The 16,858-nt window shown below is 45.0% G+C and overlaps 1 protein-coding gene across 1 annotated transcript in view; it reads left to right on the top strand.

Annotated features, from left to right (window-relative positions):
• Positions 1-16,858, top strand: part of MYO15B (myosin XVB) — a 163,576-nt gene that overhangs the window by 84,082 nt on the left and 62,636 nt on the right. The window contains exons 20-28 of the mRNA XM_075349626.1: positions 1,175-1,337; positions 1,458-1,567; positions 1,728-1,787; positions 2,947-3,022; positions 3,271-3,389; positions 3,606-3,718; positions 3,813-3,954; positions 4,091-4,202; positions 4,326-4,480. Coding sequence (XP_075205741.1) covers positions 1,175-1,337; positions 1,458-1,567; positions 1,728-1,787; positions 2,947-3,022; positions 3,271-3,389; positions 3,606-3,718; positions 3,813-3,954; positions 4,091-4,202; positions 4,326-4,480 — 1,050 coding nt within the window. The remainder of the gene's footprint in view (positions 1-1,174; positions 1,338-1,457; positions 1,568-1,727; positions 1,788-2,946; positions 3,023-3,270; positions 3,390-3,605; positions 3,719-3,812; positions 3,955-4,090; positions 4,203-4,325; positions 4,481-16,858) is intronic.

Genomic DNA, 16,858 nt, shown 5'->3' with positions numbered 1-16,858 from the left:
TGATCTGGTAACAGCAATCAGAGAAAGTTGGAGCCAGATTGATGAAGAGCACTGTTTGTCACTCATTAAGTCCATGCCTCAGAGGCTGCAAGCTGTTATAAAAGCAAGAGGTGGTGCAACAAAATACTAGTGATGTATTGGAGTGTTCTTTTGTTTGTTTGTTTTTCATGATTCTATCATTTTTACCTCAGAATTGAGTGATTCCATAATTTTTCCCCCTATTTGGTCTTGAAAAGTAACAGTTACTGGCTAGAACATTATGTTTTCATGATTTTTTTTAGTGTTTCTTAAAGCCAGTAAGTTGCCATTTGAAATGACTTTAGTTTTGTGCCATGTCTGTAATCTGCTTTTTTTTAAACAAAAGTAAACAACAAAATGAACATCCTCCGAGCCAGGTGAGTCCATAATTTTTGCCAGGGGTTGTACATAGTGTAGCAGTATGCATGGTTGACCACTGCTCCATTCAGATGGAGCTCTTCGGATCCTCGGGATTACAGAGTGACCCAGAGATCAAACCCCCAGTGGAAAATCATCCCCTATCTAATTAATATGGGATAATATATAAACTTGAAAATGCCGTTTTAAAGGGGTTGTTCAAGATAATTGAAAAGGAAGCAAGTAATATATACTCAACCTATTCCTCCCTGATGATCCAGCACTACGTTCCTGATTCTCCCTATTCATCTGGCTTCAGCAATATAAAGTCTGAGAGTGCCGAGGCCAGTGATTGGCTACAGTGGTGATATGGTGTATATGCACTGACATCTGTAGCCAAAGTAAACAATAAAGATAGGGAGCATCGCAGAACAGCTGGAGGTAAAAGGCTTAGTATACTTTATTTCATTTTTTTCATATAATACACAGCCCCTTAAATAAACTTGACATAGTCCTACCTATACAACTACCATAAGGAGGAGTTCATTGCAGACATATTTATCCAACTTCTCTGCTCGGTGTTTAGGCAATCTAGGAGGTTCCTAGACGGCTCAGGAGAAATAATTGAGTTTGATACCATAATAAGTATGATATTTGCACTTGGGTTTCCATAGTAGTGTCAAGATTTCTGTGCATGAACTTTCTTTCATGTAGGTGATAAAAGCAGAACCGGCTTTATATTAGAGTCTCATTATTTTTAATTCAAAATGTATTGAACGCCGAATTGTCTTTCTCCAAGGACTTTCCAGATTCCCCAACAGCTCCTCCTCCACCACCTCCTTCTCCTCCTGGCGAGAAATCAAGTGAGAAGACTAGCTCTATTCGAGAAAAGCAAAAGCCACTTTTGGGACTATTCCAATCTGGTTTATTTCCTCCAGCAGTACAAACTCCTAAGGCCCCAGGTACACGAAAAAAGATTAATCTGCCTTTACTGTATGTAGCCTATGTGGCTGATTTTACTTATGTAATCATCACCAAAACATCTTGATCTTAGACCCCTTGTGCTATTTTTTTTTTCTCAGGAAGAATTCTTGAAGGTGATCACTCCACTAAATCATCCATCAGCAAACACACTGCTAGTGTCTTCTTCTCATACAGTGATATTAACTGGAAGCTATATGTGCGGAAGGAGGTAATGTCCGACAGAGCTTGTATAAGTGTGATTGCATGATGTGCAACATTAATCCTATGAAATACAATCTACCAGATGGCAATGCAGTATAACTGCATATGTAATTGGATTCATATGCCTACCTAATGTATTATGTAACAGATATTTTTCTTTTTCATAGATCTTCTACCCAAAAGAAAAATTTACTCACCCCTACTATCTGAACCTATTGTGTGAGCAGGTAAAAGAAAAGCAAAATCAACAGTCTTAGTTTATATAGTATATCTAATAATTTTAAGATTAAAGGGGTTGCACCATCAGAACATTATCTGTCCAGTTGCCATATTAGCTCTCGAACACTGGCTATGAGTCAGAAGTGGTGCTATCCGTGTATAACTTTGACAGCTATTCATTAGCAGTGGCTCCCATGTACAAGTAGTTGTCTTTGATGAGAAACGTCCCTGTAAATGACTAAAAGTGATCATACATATGAGAAAACTGTTGGCCAAATGCTTGACAACAGCTATGCCTCCTGAATTTCTCATACACATGAATGGCCATTTCAGCTGAATATTCATGTGTTTTCAATGGGCTAAGAGAAGAAAGCGTCTGTCTCACAGCTCGGGTACTGGCAAAGTTCGGCCAAATATCGCGGGGTGCTCGGATATTTCATCTGTACAACAACAACCACAATGCACAGGCTGGCTTCACTGCATGATGTGTGCAGGCACCTCAGGGAGAGCCAGTCTCACTGACTGGCTCGTACATGGGATTAATCAACGTTCTCGTACGTAGTGTAACCGAAAAAGCAAAAAAAACACCTTCCCTCCCACTGGAAATGCTCTGTTTATATATGGGTGTATTTGGACAGAGACCCAAACAGGCCAATCATTGACTTTCCATAATGCTCGTTCTCCTTCCATCCGGAAAAGCTCTGTTTATGGCTGGCTGTATGTGGCCAATCATTGACTTTTCATAATGCTCATTACTTGTGTCAAACTTGTCCGAGTATCTGAACAGCTTGGATGTATAGTTTACCTTCATCTATTCTGTATGGATGCCTTAAACAGGTTTTCAGGTCTAAATCCATACGTCTGCAGTTCCTCTATGTAATTGCAAACTTATGAATTCTCACATTGCACGCACTGTGAGGATTCACCAGTTTCAGAACCATGGGTATGGCGGTCATGGCCGCGGGTATGTGATATGCATACTCATAGAGTGACTAAACTTAAGGATTTATACTGGACGACCCCTTTAAATCTTACACCTATCTATCTATTTCACTACTATCATATTTTTCTTCTTTGTGAAACCTTCTCTGGTTAAGAAGATCTGCTATACACTTTCCAAATTAGGAGGCCAATGGGGAAAAACATTTTTGTCTTTTATCATCGTAGATAATTAGAGACACTTATTCAGAAACTGGTTTTAAACTGACTCGAGAAGAAAGGAGGAAGATGAGAGATTTTTTAAGTAAGTATGGAAATAGAATGTCAATTTTATTAGTTTTGAGGAGAAAAGGCCTAATACAGCTCTGTACGGGAACCAAAAGTAGGATAGGTTCCTAGAATGTTTTACTAAAGGATTTTCTTATTTTACATAATAATATTGAATCTCATTTTGGTTCTAAATACCATCCATGGCTTCAGACTGTAATATGTGCAAATTCAACTTAAGATGGGAAAGTGTGAGTCACAAACCAAGAACATTTTCTTCACCAGATGAGTTCCAAGTCGGTAGTGATGCAAGTTCAATAATGGATGATTCCATCAAGAAACGTATTGTCATGGCTGCCCGGGATAACTGGGAGAATTACTTTTCTCGCCTCTTCAATGTAACTGTGAGTACATTTTACAACAAGCATTGTATTTTTCCAATATTAGTCTTCCAGATTCTCTGTGGCTGCATGAGGTTTTGAGCTGATTACTCTGTACGTCATTTCTCTTGACTTGGCAGTATGTAATTCATCAGTAAGGCTGTGCCATATTGGAGAATAAGAATAAAACTCTTGATGATATTCTATCCCCAAATTACTACTGTTCCCTGTTATTTCTAGTTGGATGATGACCAGCTTCTCATCGGAGTGTCCCATAGAGGTTTTCGGGTTTTGAAAGAAGTGAACGCAACCGGAATTCAACAACGACATCTGAAAACTTTGTGCAGTTACAGGTGAGGTGATGACTGAGGGTGGAGAGCTATTTGGAGATACTGTATGACTGGCATAGACAATGTTAACATACTGTAAATACTTTTTTTCATTTAGTTTTGCAGATATTCTCTCTATCAAAAAGGTAGATTTTCGTACATTGCGCTTTAGTCTGCGAAATGAGGATCTGCAGGTACACTCTGAAAATGCTCAGGCTCTGAAGACTTTGGTAGAGATCTTCTTGCAAGAGTTGGTACAGGTGAGAAACGAGCAGTGGTAGACCTGATGTAGGTTAAGATACTATCATATTACATGTATATATATATATATATATATATATATATATATATATATATATATATTGTAAAAAAAAGGTATTCATTTTGTTTTCTTAGAACTCAAACCACGTGGTTGCATTACGGAGTCATATAACTGATGACAAGAGTCTTCTTCTGTTCAAAAAGGGTGACATCATTAAAGTGCTGCAAATGGATGGACAGGAACCAGGTACTACTGCATTCACATGAAATTAGTGTGAACTTATTACAATAGCTTGTCTATGAATATCCGTCATAACATACATAAAATCTACGATTACTGGGAATTTCTTGCACCACTTGTCTTCCACAGGTTGGCTGTTCGGTTCTGTTGGTGGTCGTTCTGGTCTTTTTCCTGCTCGGTTCGTGCAACCAGCTGCTGCCCCAGACTACCATAGTTTGGAAAAGAGAGACAGCTGGGAAAGTAAACCTCGACCTCGAGGGCTCCAGAGGACAGTAAGCAAAGAGGTGAGAACAGAGAAAGCACAAAAAAACTAATTTAGGGCTTGTTCACACATTGTCCATTTGCCTCACATATCATACACAATTTTGGTGCGGAACCTGAATGAGATTTTTAGAATGTCATGCATATGCTGCTTATTTTTTTTGTTTTGCAGATTTAAAGCAGTCTCATGTCCGCACCATGTCAATTCATATATAAATACTACATTACAAAATATGGAGTCAAAAAATCTATGAATAATATTTCTAAAAATGTTAATAGAATAATAAGTCATCATAAAAGACTCAGGTGTGGACAATAATGCGGATCAGCAAATCCCAATACACATATTAAGGAAAATACTGCATACATGCAGGTATAGTTGTCGCGGGCGGGGAGGGCGCTGCGCTCACCACGCTCTGGTCCGGCGCTGCTGCGGCTCGAGCGGTGGGCCGGATCCGGGGACTCGAGCGGCGCTCCTCGCCCGTGAGTGAAAGGGGGGTAGTGTGGTTTGGGGATTTGGTCCGTGACGCAACCCACGGTTTGTGGTGAGGTTGGGGCACCACCGCTGCTATTGACGGGGATCCCGGGAGCGATGGCAGGGAGCAGCTGGGATGTTTCTCTCCCCTCCGTGGGTAGGGGGTTGGTGGTCCCGGGGCCCGGTGAGTTGTCAGGGAGGCAGGGTTGGCAAGGTGCAGGGTCGCTTGGACCGCGCAGCGCGGTGCCGGATGGCACGGTAGTACTCACTTAGCCACAAATGGATGCAAAGTCTCTGGTAAACCAAACGGCTGGATGGACGGGTCCCGCAGCCGGCTGCTGTGGTTTCTCCCGGACGGTTGGTGGTGGCTGCCTTTCCCTGCACCTTTTGTGTATGTTCGGTCCCGATGGCTTCCCACTGGTAACCCGCTCCCCAGCGTGTATATGGGCCGGAGGAGCCCTTTTGCCCGCAGGCTTTGGCCCTGGGAACTCTAGCTGTGGCGGTAGCTGTATTTCCCTTGTGCTGGTTGGACGGTTGCCTTCAATCGGGTCTTGGCTGTTTGGAAACCCCTGGGGTTCCGGTCACTAATGGATTTGACCTGTTTAACGGCGACTCCAAGCCTGGTCGGGGCCCGCAGGCCCTGCCGGTTTGTGCTGGCTTCACTTCGCTCCCCGGTTCGGTACCGGCGGGCCACCGCCCGTCCCCGGTCCTACGGATCCGCGTTGATCTGCCTCTCCTGCAGATGGCCACCACCGTCTGCCAACCTTGCTCTCGGTGCCCGGGCCACGTACCCGGACACGGTCAGATTGCTCCTCTACTACCACCTCCCTAACTCTGACTGACTTCCTTTTCCTGCCTCCAGGACTGTGAACTCCTCAGTGGTAGGGGCCAACCACCTGGCTCCACCCCACCTGGTGTGGACATCAGCCCCTGGAGGGAGGCAACAAGGATTTGGTGTCTGGCTGATGTGCCTATCTCGGGGTGGGGGTGTTGTGTTGTAGTCCCTGTAACAACCTGGTTAGTCCAGGGCGCCACATATACAGTCCCTGACAGACGTTCCGTCGCTTATCCATGTTATGTAAATAAAAGCTTATAACCTACCTTTAAATTCATCCATTGATTTCATAAATTACTCTTTTGAAAGCTGAAACCCTCCCAAATTTGGTTTAGGTTATGAAAATAAAGTTGCTGCAAAGCTGAAATATTGATCATTTAATGAACACAGAAAGTTCAGATTTTAGCAAGACAAAAGTTTTTTGTCGCCTTGTCATATAATGAACCCAATCCTAGTTTAGATCCTCACCTGAGCTCACTAAATGATCGGTTAATTAGTGGGTGTGTATAAAAAGAAACCCAGCACCCCACCTTCAGTTGAACTGCAACTTGACCTCTGACAACATGCCAAAAATCCACCCTGCGACTAAAGCCTTGATTATGAAGAGGCTGAAGACCAGATCCACTGCAGAGGTGGCTAGCACTTTTTGAGAGTCAAGTACAAAGAATTAAAAAAAGATTTGAAGAGACTGGAGATGTTTTTGACAAGCCCATGTCTGGCAGACCTTGCAAGACAACTGCTCAGGAGGAACGTTTGTTGGTTTGAAAATCCAAAGCGAGCCCCTCTTTCACTGCAGCAGAGCTCCAAAAGGCCTGGTCACCTCAAGTCCCTGTGTCTACTAGAACAGTTTGTAGGATTCTGTCTCGAAATGGCCTCCATGGTCGAATCAGTGCCCAGAAGCCAGCACTAAACAAAAGTCAATTAAAAAAACATGTGGCGGAGTCCAAAATGGCCGCCGATGCAGGAGGACGTATCTGACAGAGCTCTCAGACATCCAGAGACATCTGAGCCCCTGCCCGACTTAGATCCATCTGAAGCCTCCATATACCGTCCCTGAGAGCCAGCGGACCCCAGGAGACGAGTATTGTGGGACAGGACCCTACCTGAATCCCAGCAGACATCATTCTCAAGGGAGGCCTGGGACCACGCTGCAGACGCTGAGACCAGGAGCGTGGTGAAAACCACCCAGAGGAAGGAGAGCCGACAGGTGAAGAGGGAGCAGAGGCTTGAAAATCCGGGAAGAACACAAGGGAGGAAGGGATACCCACAAGTCCCAAAGCGGAGGAGAAGCAGACACTTACCCGGCCTGGAGGAGGGAGAGACGCTGGAGGGGAGTGGAGCACGAGCCGGACACAGTGAGGGGGAGCCGCCTGGTGACTGTCGGGCCTGAGAGAGAGTCGGCTGGAGGCAGGCAGTGAAGTGACAGGCGAACGGCAAGAGAGAGGAGGCTGGTGAGTGGAAATCCCCCGTTCATAGGGGCGACAACCAGCCGGGTAACTGGCTGGTCCTAGGACGCATACACCCCCTGGCTCTAAAGCCAGTGCCACGCACTAGAGCACCATTACCCACTAGGGCTGTAAATTAACCCTCACCCCCGCAGCACGAGTCGCATTGCTCTGATAAGAAGCACAGGGGCTGTACACGGGTGTGGAGGAGTCTGAGGCTGGTTTCCCTGGAGGGGAGGGGGAAGAGGGAAAGCTAAGACCTCCAGAGAAGAAAGTAAGCCCTGAGATCTGATAACATCCAGTGCCCTTATAACATCTGAAGAGTTAACCCCTGACTCAAGTCTGATCCTGTGGCAGTACAGGGAGAGGGGTGCTACGGTTCCCTCTTCCATGATATAAGTAAAGAAGGGAGAAGGAAGAAAATTCGGGGCAGTGCTGCAGAATTGTCTTTTCAGAGCCTGCCTTTTCTCTATATAGAAAAATCCCTCACTTTCTGCACTGTACTCTGCTGCCATCTTGTGGACATTGGAATAATAGCTTGCTGCAAAGAGATTTTCACAGAACGGAGCCATGAAAGAGATGTACACCCCTGTATAATGTCTGAGTAGAGGGGGGCTTGTCTTACCGCCCAGATAGAGGACATATTGAACAACTATAACTTTAACGGTCTTACATCTATAAACAATATTGAAAGGCGACATAATGTATTGTACAGACCAGGGGACGATCTGGCTGGGGTGAGGAGGAGAAGAGGTCCAAGCTGGTCATATAGATTGAAAGGGGGGCAGTCGTTTGTGACCCCTCTAGACAAGTTTCTTACTAAAAGAGACTGTGCTGTGAGTGACCCCATGCCACCAAAGTCACGACAACAATCAACCCATAAAAGCAATCAAGCGAAAAATAAAACTACGCGGTCGGGTTCCGTGGATATGGACCTAGACTCTACGCCTTCGCTGTCTGCTTTGGTGTCTCAACAGGAAGACGGAGGAGGGTCATGCGACTCCCCATCAGAATCTGAGCCGGGAGATATGGAACACCATTTTGACCACAGAAAATTAAAAAAGTATCTGGATCTCCTTCCTACCAAGGAAGACTTCAGATCCCTGATCTCGGAAGTAAAAGAAACCTGTAAGTCAGAGATTAACTCAATCCGCCAAGATATTGGGCTACTAGCAGATAGAGTGGACTCGGTGGAAAGGGATCACGATACCACTAGACAGTACATCATCAAATTACAAAAGAACGTGACCTCTTATGCTCGGGCTCTGAGTGAAACTAACAAACACCTGGAGGACCTAGACAACAGAGGGCGCCGTAATAATATCCGAGTGAGAGGCGTCCCTGAGGCTACAGGTAATGAAGACGTCCATGCCATACTTGAAACCATATTCAACACTGTACTGGAGCGCCCTACAACTCAAAGGATAAAATTGGACAGAGCACATAGAGCATTACGCCCCAGGGGGCCTCAAAATTACTCTCGTGACATTATTTGCTGTGTCCATGACTTCCAACTAAAAGAGTCTATCATGGCCAAAGCCCGCACTTCGGAGGGAATTGAATATAAAGGGACTCGGATCCAATTATTCCCTGATCTATCTTGGATCACCTTACAGAAAAGGAGACATCTGCAGCCACTACTTGCATCCCTAAAAGATAAGGGCATCCGATACCGCTGGGGGTTCCCGTTTGCCCTCATAGCCTCAAAAGATGGTCGTACGGCTGTGCTATGCTCTACTCAGGACCTCCCAGCCTTCTGCACTGACCTGGGAATCCCTTCGCCCTCCCTGGTAGACTGGGAATTAGAGATGCCATCCAATCCACCCCGTCCGATCTGGCAACAAGTGGACTCTAAGGGGGGTTCTCCCTCATCACGGCCTAAGGCACGACCGGCTCCGACCTGAGACGACAATTTTATTTTTTCTTTCTTCTAGGAACAGGAGCCTTGAGTTTGAGTCTCTGGTTTCAGGCTGTAGTCCCCCCCTTGGGGGGTGGCTTCATGCCCTCCCTGATTTATTATAAGGACTTTGGTTGGTCTTTTCTTTCATAACTAGTTGTTCACTTTCTTTTTTCTTTTCTGATATTGATATATCTGGTTACGATTCCTCATATCATTTGCATTGGTTTGCTACTAGGGCGGTGAGAACCGAGTGCTCCCCTCTCTTAGATGTTTAGAATCTAGCTTTAGACACTGACTGTGATAGCAGTGTGTCCATAGCTACAAACTCCCTTTAAGGGTTAGAGTTACCCTGGTTCCTCCTACGGAAGAGTTGGTATAGGAGGTTAGGGTTTAGATATTGGTAAAGTTTTAAATTATGCCAATTTTTTCTTTTTTGACCCTGACCGGGGAGGACGGAAGCGGAGGTGAAGGCTTTTGCCTGCGGCTTCACTCCTCACCGGTAACATTTATGACATGTAAATGTTATGCTTTATATGTTATGTTTTGTCATTGTCTTTTACCATTCCTTATGTGTTTACCCTGATTGTGGTGAGGGAATCTTTTGTACCCCATTGAGAGCCATCCATCATGGGCCGTCAGGCAAGTTTGAGATGGGCAATACCCGGTTAGCCTTTGTATGTAATGCTAATTTTGCTTTATACCACTATAACTTAAAATATGGTTAAAATTTTAACACTAAATGTTAAGGGTTTAAACTCAAACATTAAGAGGCGAATGGCATTAGGTGAGATGCGGACCCAGCGAGCTGATGTGGTTTTCTTGCAGGAAACGCACTTGAATCTCAACGGGAACTGCAATTTCGCCAAACACCTTTACCCTACGATTTTTTTAGCCTCTCAGGAAAGGAAAAAAGCCGGTGTGGCGATCTTGATATCAAGGACCTGTCCCATTCAAGTTACTACCTCCCTGGCAGACCCACAGGGTAGATACCTTATCCTACAAGGGACATATAAGGAAGTTCCAATCCTTTTGTGTAACATTTATGCCCCTAACACCTCCCAGATCCTTTTTTTGAACCGGGTATTCCTCAAATTAACACGCCTTCCCCCCTCAGTGTGGATAGTGGGTGGAGATTTTAACACTATTTTCTCTGACTTTTTAGACAGGTTGACCATTAACAATCAATTGTCGAGCCCGTCTCAACGTAAATTGACAGCTGCCTTTCGAAGACTGATCCGCAGGTTTGCCTTATTTGATTTGTGGCGAGTTAAACATCCCTCAGAAAAAACCTTTACCTTCTACTCTCCCCCTCATGGTACACACACCAGGATCGATTTCTTCTTTGGCAACATTCAGGCCCTTAGATGGACGAGCAAAGTGGATATTGGTGCAATAACGTGGTCAGACCACGCGCCAATGACTCTCACCCTAGATCAGACAACCCAACGTACAAGAGTCTGCCACTGGAGGCTCAATGAGTCCCTTCTCAAGAGAACTTCCTACAGAGACAAACTGGAAGCAGGATTGATGGAATACTTTGAGAACAATGAGGGGTCAGTGCCCAATTTTTCTACTGTTTGGGAAGCCCATAAGGCCGTCTTTAGAGGGCAATGCATAGCTTTAAGCTCCCGCATCAAAAAAGATAGACTATATCAGAGAGATCAGCTCCTTAAAAGTCTCAGAGACTTAGAAAATAGGATGACCCTTAACCCATCAATACGTACCCTTAGAGGTATAGTAAAGACTCGTGCCCAACTGAAGGACCTAGAGGTCAATATAACAGAAAAATTACTACTCTATAGCAGGCATAAATACTATGACAAAGGAAATAAATCTCACTCTCTTTTAGCCCGCCAACTTAGGGAGGAGAGGGGGAACTCATCCGTTTATGCCTTGAGAGATTCGGGAGGGAATACGTTATATGACCCCACTAAAGTTGCAAAAATTTTTCAGGATTATTTGTCAAGATTGTATTCTTTGCCCAGCACCCTTCCTACAGACCCAGGAAAACAGAGGGAGCTAATCCACTCCTTTCTTGAGCAGTGTAAGCTGCCTACCCTTACTAAGAATGCTGTAAACACACTGAATAAAGAAATCACGTGTGAAGAGGTAGGAGAGGTGCTTAAATTACTTCCTAATGGAAAATCACCGGGTCCAGATGGCCTGACATACTTCTACTACAAGGCATTTGCGGATCGACTTACCCCCTATTTAGTTAAATTATTTAATAGCTTCCTCACGGGCTCCCCTATACCCACAAGTATGTTACATTCATATATTACGCTTATACCCAAACCTGGGAAGGATGCTATGGAATGTGCCAACTATAGGCCCATAGCACTCCTTAATGCCGATTTGAAAATCTTCACTAACCTACTAGCTCTACGCCTTTCAGTTCTACTTCCTCACCTAATACATAAAGACCAGGTGGGTTTTGTCCCATGTAGACAGGGAGGGGACAATACCAGGAAGATCATTGACTTAGTAGAGGTTGTTAATAAGACAGAGAGTGAAGCACTCCTTCTTAGTTTGGATGCGGAGAAGGCGTTTGACCGTCTGGGGTGGCCATTCATGTTCGAAACATTGCATCAATTTGGAATTTCAGGTCCATTTATTACTGCCCTGAAAAGTCTATATTCGTGCCCCTCAGCTTCGGTCAAGCTTCCTTATGCCACATCTCAACCCTTTCAAATACACAACGGCACTCGTCAGGGATGCCCTTTGTCCCCCCTTCTCTTTGTCATGTGTATTGAACCATTGGCTGCTGCTATTCGCAATGACCCTAATATACATGGAGTAATGGTACGAGATAAGGAGTTTAAGCTATCTCTATATGCGGATGATGTCCTATTGATCTTGTCCCAACCACATATCACCCTCCCGAATTTGCATTCCTTGTTACTACAATTTGGAAGGTTGTCAGGGTATAAGGTCAATCAGAACAAAACGGAAGCTCTGCCTCTTAATATTCCACAGGTGCGGGTCTCCTCCTTACAGGGAAACTACAACTATAAATGGAAAAACATATCCTTGACATACCTTGGGATACAATTAACATCTTAAAGGGAACCTGTCATCATAAATTTAGCTATCCACCTAAAAGTTTCCCCCTCTGCAGCTCCTGGGCTGCATTCTAGCAAGGTTCCTGTAGTTTTTCTTGCCCCTTTTATCCCAAAATAAACACTTTATAAAGTAGTACCTGCTCGTATGTAAATTTTCTCAATTTTCCATGTGGGCGGTCTGTCTGGTGTCTGTGCCTGTCCTCCTACCGATTTACGCCCCCCCCAGAACGCTGAATTTCAAACCTCAAGACGCCGCCCCTGGGCGCCTGAGGTCCTGCGCATGCGCTCTGCTACCGTAGCGGGACAGTGCACAGCGTGCACGTGTGACCGCTGGTGACGGTATGCGCAGGCACGATGTTATGGGCGGCGCTGTGAGTGTCCTCAGCAAGTGCCGCCCATAACCTCGTGACCGCACTTTCCTCTCTGCCTCCAGCGTTATGCGCAAGCGCTGGAGGAATGATGCCCGGACGTCCCCTCCTTCCCATCTTGCCCTGCAGCAGGAAATAGATGGGAGGAGCGGACGGAGCAGGACACCTTATTGAACCGGGCGACGCGGCGAGCATCTTAGCGACGTCAATAGTAAACAAAACATGTAAAAACAAAGTCACACATTGTCTGCTGAAACGTCACGAGGTCACGAGGTTATGGGCGGCACTTGCTGAGGACACTCACAGCGCCGCCCATAACATCGTGCCTGCGCATACCATCACCAGCGGTCACACGTGCACGCTGTGCACTGTCCCGCTACGGTAGCAGAGCGCATGCGCAGGACCTCAGGCGCCCAGGGGCGGCGTCTTGAGGTTTGAAATTCAGCGTTCTGGGGGGGGCGTAAATCGGTAGGAGGACAGGCACAGACACCAGACAGACCGCCCACATGGAAAATTGAGAAAATTTACATACGAGCAGGTACTACTTTATAAAGTGTTTATTTTGGGATAAAAGGGGCAAGAAAAACTACAGGAACCTTGCTAGAATGCAGCCCAGGAGCTGCAGAGGGGGAAACTTTTAGGTGGATAGCTAAATTTATGATGACAGGTTCCCTTTAAGGCCCCGTCACACTAAGCAACATCGCTAGCAACATCGCTGGTAACGAACAACTTTTGTGACGTTGCTAGCGATGTTGCTGTGTGTGACATCCAGCAACAACCTGGCCCCTGCTGTGAGGTCGTTGGTTGTTGCTGAATGTCCTGGGCCATTTTTTAGTTGTTGCTGTCCTGCTGTGAAGCACAGATCGCTGTGTGTGACAGCGAGACAGCAACAACTAATGTGCAGGCAGCAGGAGCCGGCTTCTGCTGAGGCTGGTAACTAATGTAAACATCGGGTAACCAAGAAGCCCTGTCCTTGGTTACCCGATATTTACCTTTGATACCAGCCTCCTCCGCTCTCACTGCCTGTGCTGCCGGCTCCTGCTCTGTGCACATGTAGCTGCAGCACACATCAGGTAATTAACCCGATGTGTGCTCTAGCTAGGAGAGCAAGGAGCCAGCACTAAGCAGTGTGCGCTGCTCCCTGCTCTGTGCACATTTAGCTGCAGCACACATCAGGCAATTAACCCGATGTGTGCTGTAACTAGGAGAGCAAGGAGCCAGCGCTCAGTGTGCGCTGCTCCCTGCTCTGTGCACATTTAGCTGCAGCACACATCGGGTTAATTAACCTGATGTGTGCTGTAACTAGGAGACTGGGGGCTGGTCACTGGTTGCTGGTGAGCTCACCAGCAACTCGTGTAGCCACGCTCCAGCGATCCCTGCCAGGTCAGGTTGCTGGTGGGATCGCTGGAGCGTCGCAGTGTGACAGCTCACCAGCAACCTCCTAGCAACTTACCAGCGATCCCTATCGTTGTTGGGATCGCTGGTAAGTTGCTTAGTGTGACTGGACCTTAAGTATAAGCTCTTGTATCAGCAGAACTATCCTAGTTTATTTACTGAGATAAAAAGGCTCCTGCTCAATTGGAACAAGCTCCCATTGTCTCTGTTTGGAAGAATCTCTGCAGTCAAAATGTCTGTTCTGCCAAAGCTCCTTTACCGGTTTGAGACCCTTCCGGTGTGTGTGCCATACAAAGAATTGCGCAACATTCAGTCTAGTATACTTCAATTTGTTTGGGCCCATAAGAGACATAGAATCAAGAAAACAACATTATTTGACAGTAAACTGAGAGGAGGCCTGGGGGTCCCTGATATTACTAAGTACTATTGGGCAGCACACTTACGTCACATCCCTGCATGGTCTAATCGCTGTGCCTTCTCTAGATGGATGGAAATAGAGAAGTTATGGCTTGCCCCAATACACCCTAACTCCTACCTTTGGGGCACCTCATCTAATAAGCCTGACCCAAATACTCTGGGCCCGATAGCCTTCACGAAGAGGATATGGGACTGTTGTGTCAAGAAGTTTCCACTTAAATCTGAACACTCTCCATTGACTTCTTTTCTTTTTAATCCCAGAATGCCGGACGGTATGCAGGGTACAGCGACTAAAACGTGGTTTGACAGGAAGCTCTTTTGCTTTGCTGACATAGTAGACGCACGTTCCAGAGTCCTTCTCCCATACGCCACCATAGCTGATAAATTTAATCTCCCTGGCAATTCCCAATATCGGTATTTACAAGTTAGACACCTGATGCATTCCCTTTTTACCTCATTAGAAGTCTCTATCCCTACACTTTTTGAGAGATTGTGTAGAGCTGGGGCCTCTACTAAAGGCCTCATCTCCGATATATATCGTATTTTAATGGCTCCGTGCCCAGAAGACAAGCCAAAGCATACATATATGAGGAAATGGGAAGATTTCCTTGGTGAGTCCATTCCCTTGTGTATGTGGAAGCGGATCTGGGATACGGCCTATAAGACATCTTCATGCTATGTCTATAAGGAAAATCAGTATAAATTACTTATGTATTGGTATCACACCCCATCACTACTACATAAACTAAACCCAGCTATACCTGACAAGTGTTGGAGGTGTGGAGCCACAGGAGGAGACATACCGCACATATTCTGGGTATGCCCCAATATCCAGTGTTTCTGGAGGTTGGTGCAATCTCTTATTTATAAAGTAACTAACCTCCAGATTCCCCTGGATCCTAAATTCTATTTATTAAATATACCACTTGCTCAGCTGGGGAAAAGAGTGAAGCGGTTACTATTACACATGACCACAGCAGCTAGATGTCTAATTGCCCGTAACTGGAGGTTGGCCCATCCACCCTCACTTACAGATCTCCAGTCTCGGATCCAAGATGTGAGAAGGATGGAGTATTTATCTGCCCTGTCAAATAACACAGTAGATCTTTTTGAGAGTGTTTGGTCACTTTGGGATACTTATTGGGCCAACAAAGAATAACAGTGAAGTACGGCCTTGATGGAAGCCTGATATGCTCACCCTCCCCAATCCATCCCCCCTCCCTTATGTTTCCCTGTCTAGTATTGTATTGTTCGTCTTGTCATATTCCCTGTTTTCAGTGTATTAGTGGATAATATGGATACGGATTTCTGGTTTACAGTTATTAACAAGCTTGTGAGACATATCCATGCATCCATGTATTTTTTTTTGTATCTGTTCTAAAAACTTAATAAAACATTCAGTTATAAAAAAAAAAAAACATGTGGCATTTGCCAAGTCCCACAGCCTACTAAAGAGATGGATGCTGGAAAAGTGGTAGAAGGTGGATTTCTCTGATGAATCTTCAGTTAAATTACACCACAGCTGCCGCAAATACTGCAGGAGACCAACTGGAGCCCGTATGGATCCAAAAAACAAACAGTTACGTTTGGTGGTAGAAAGATCATGGTCTGGAGTTACATTCAGTATGGGGGTGTGCAAAACATTTGCAAGGTGGAAGGCAATATCAATAGCCTAAAATATCAAGAAGTATTAGCTACCTCTTACATTCCCAATCATAAAAGGGGTCAAATTCTGCAGCAGGATGGTGCTTCATCTCATACATCCATCTCCACAACAAAGTTCCTCCTGGCAAAGAAGATCAAGGTGCTCAAGGACTGGCCAGCCCAGTCACCAGACATGAACATCATTGAGCATGTTTGGGCTAGGATGAAAGAGGAAGCTTGGAAGACAAAACCAAAGAATCTAGATGAACTCTGGGAGGCATGGAAGACTGCATTCTTTGCTATTCCTGATGACTTCATCAATAAATTGTATGAATCATTGTTGAACCGCATGGATGCAGTCCTTCAAGCTCATGGAAGTCAAACTAAATATGAAATATTTATTCAAATATTAATATATTCATTCACCAATGTTATGCAACATATCTTTGTATTAACAAAACATAACTCACATCAAGAGCCATATGATAATAAGCACCAGGCCTACCTAATTTAGGCAGGGAAGGTGCCAGCACTACTCATTATAGGAATGAACAACGGGAGAACAAGAGTAAAGTGCAAAAATATACATATTTTTTATTGAATACACAACAAGACAGATATTTCATTAAAATGGTGCACTACCAATATATCCTAAGGATGCCGACATATAGGATTAGACCAGTTTAAATAGCCAGTCAAATGAATCAAAAAATCAACTAGTAAATATCTATATAGATGGCGGCAAACAACCTAAAGAGGTCAAAATAGTTGGAAAAATACACAGGAAAAAAAGGGGCTGCAGAATGGGAGGTAAGATATGGTCAGATCAAACCGTGGTTACCCACCATGTATGGGTGGGG

Source organism: Anomaloglossus baeobatrachus, chromosome 5, assembly GCF_048569485.1.
Source record: "Anomaloglossus baeobatrachus isolate aAnoBae1 chromosome 5, aAnoBae1.hap1, whole genome shotgun sequence".
NCBI lineage: Eukaryota > Metazoa > Chordata > Amphibia > Anura > Aromobatidae > Anomaloglossus > Anomaloglossus baeobatrachus.
This window is presented reverse-complemented; position numbering and strand designations above follow the sequence as displayed.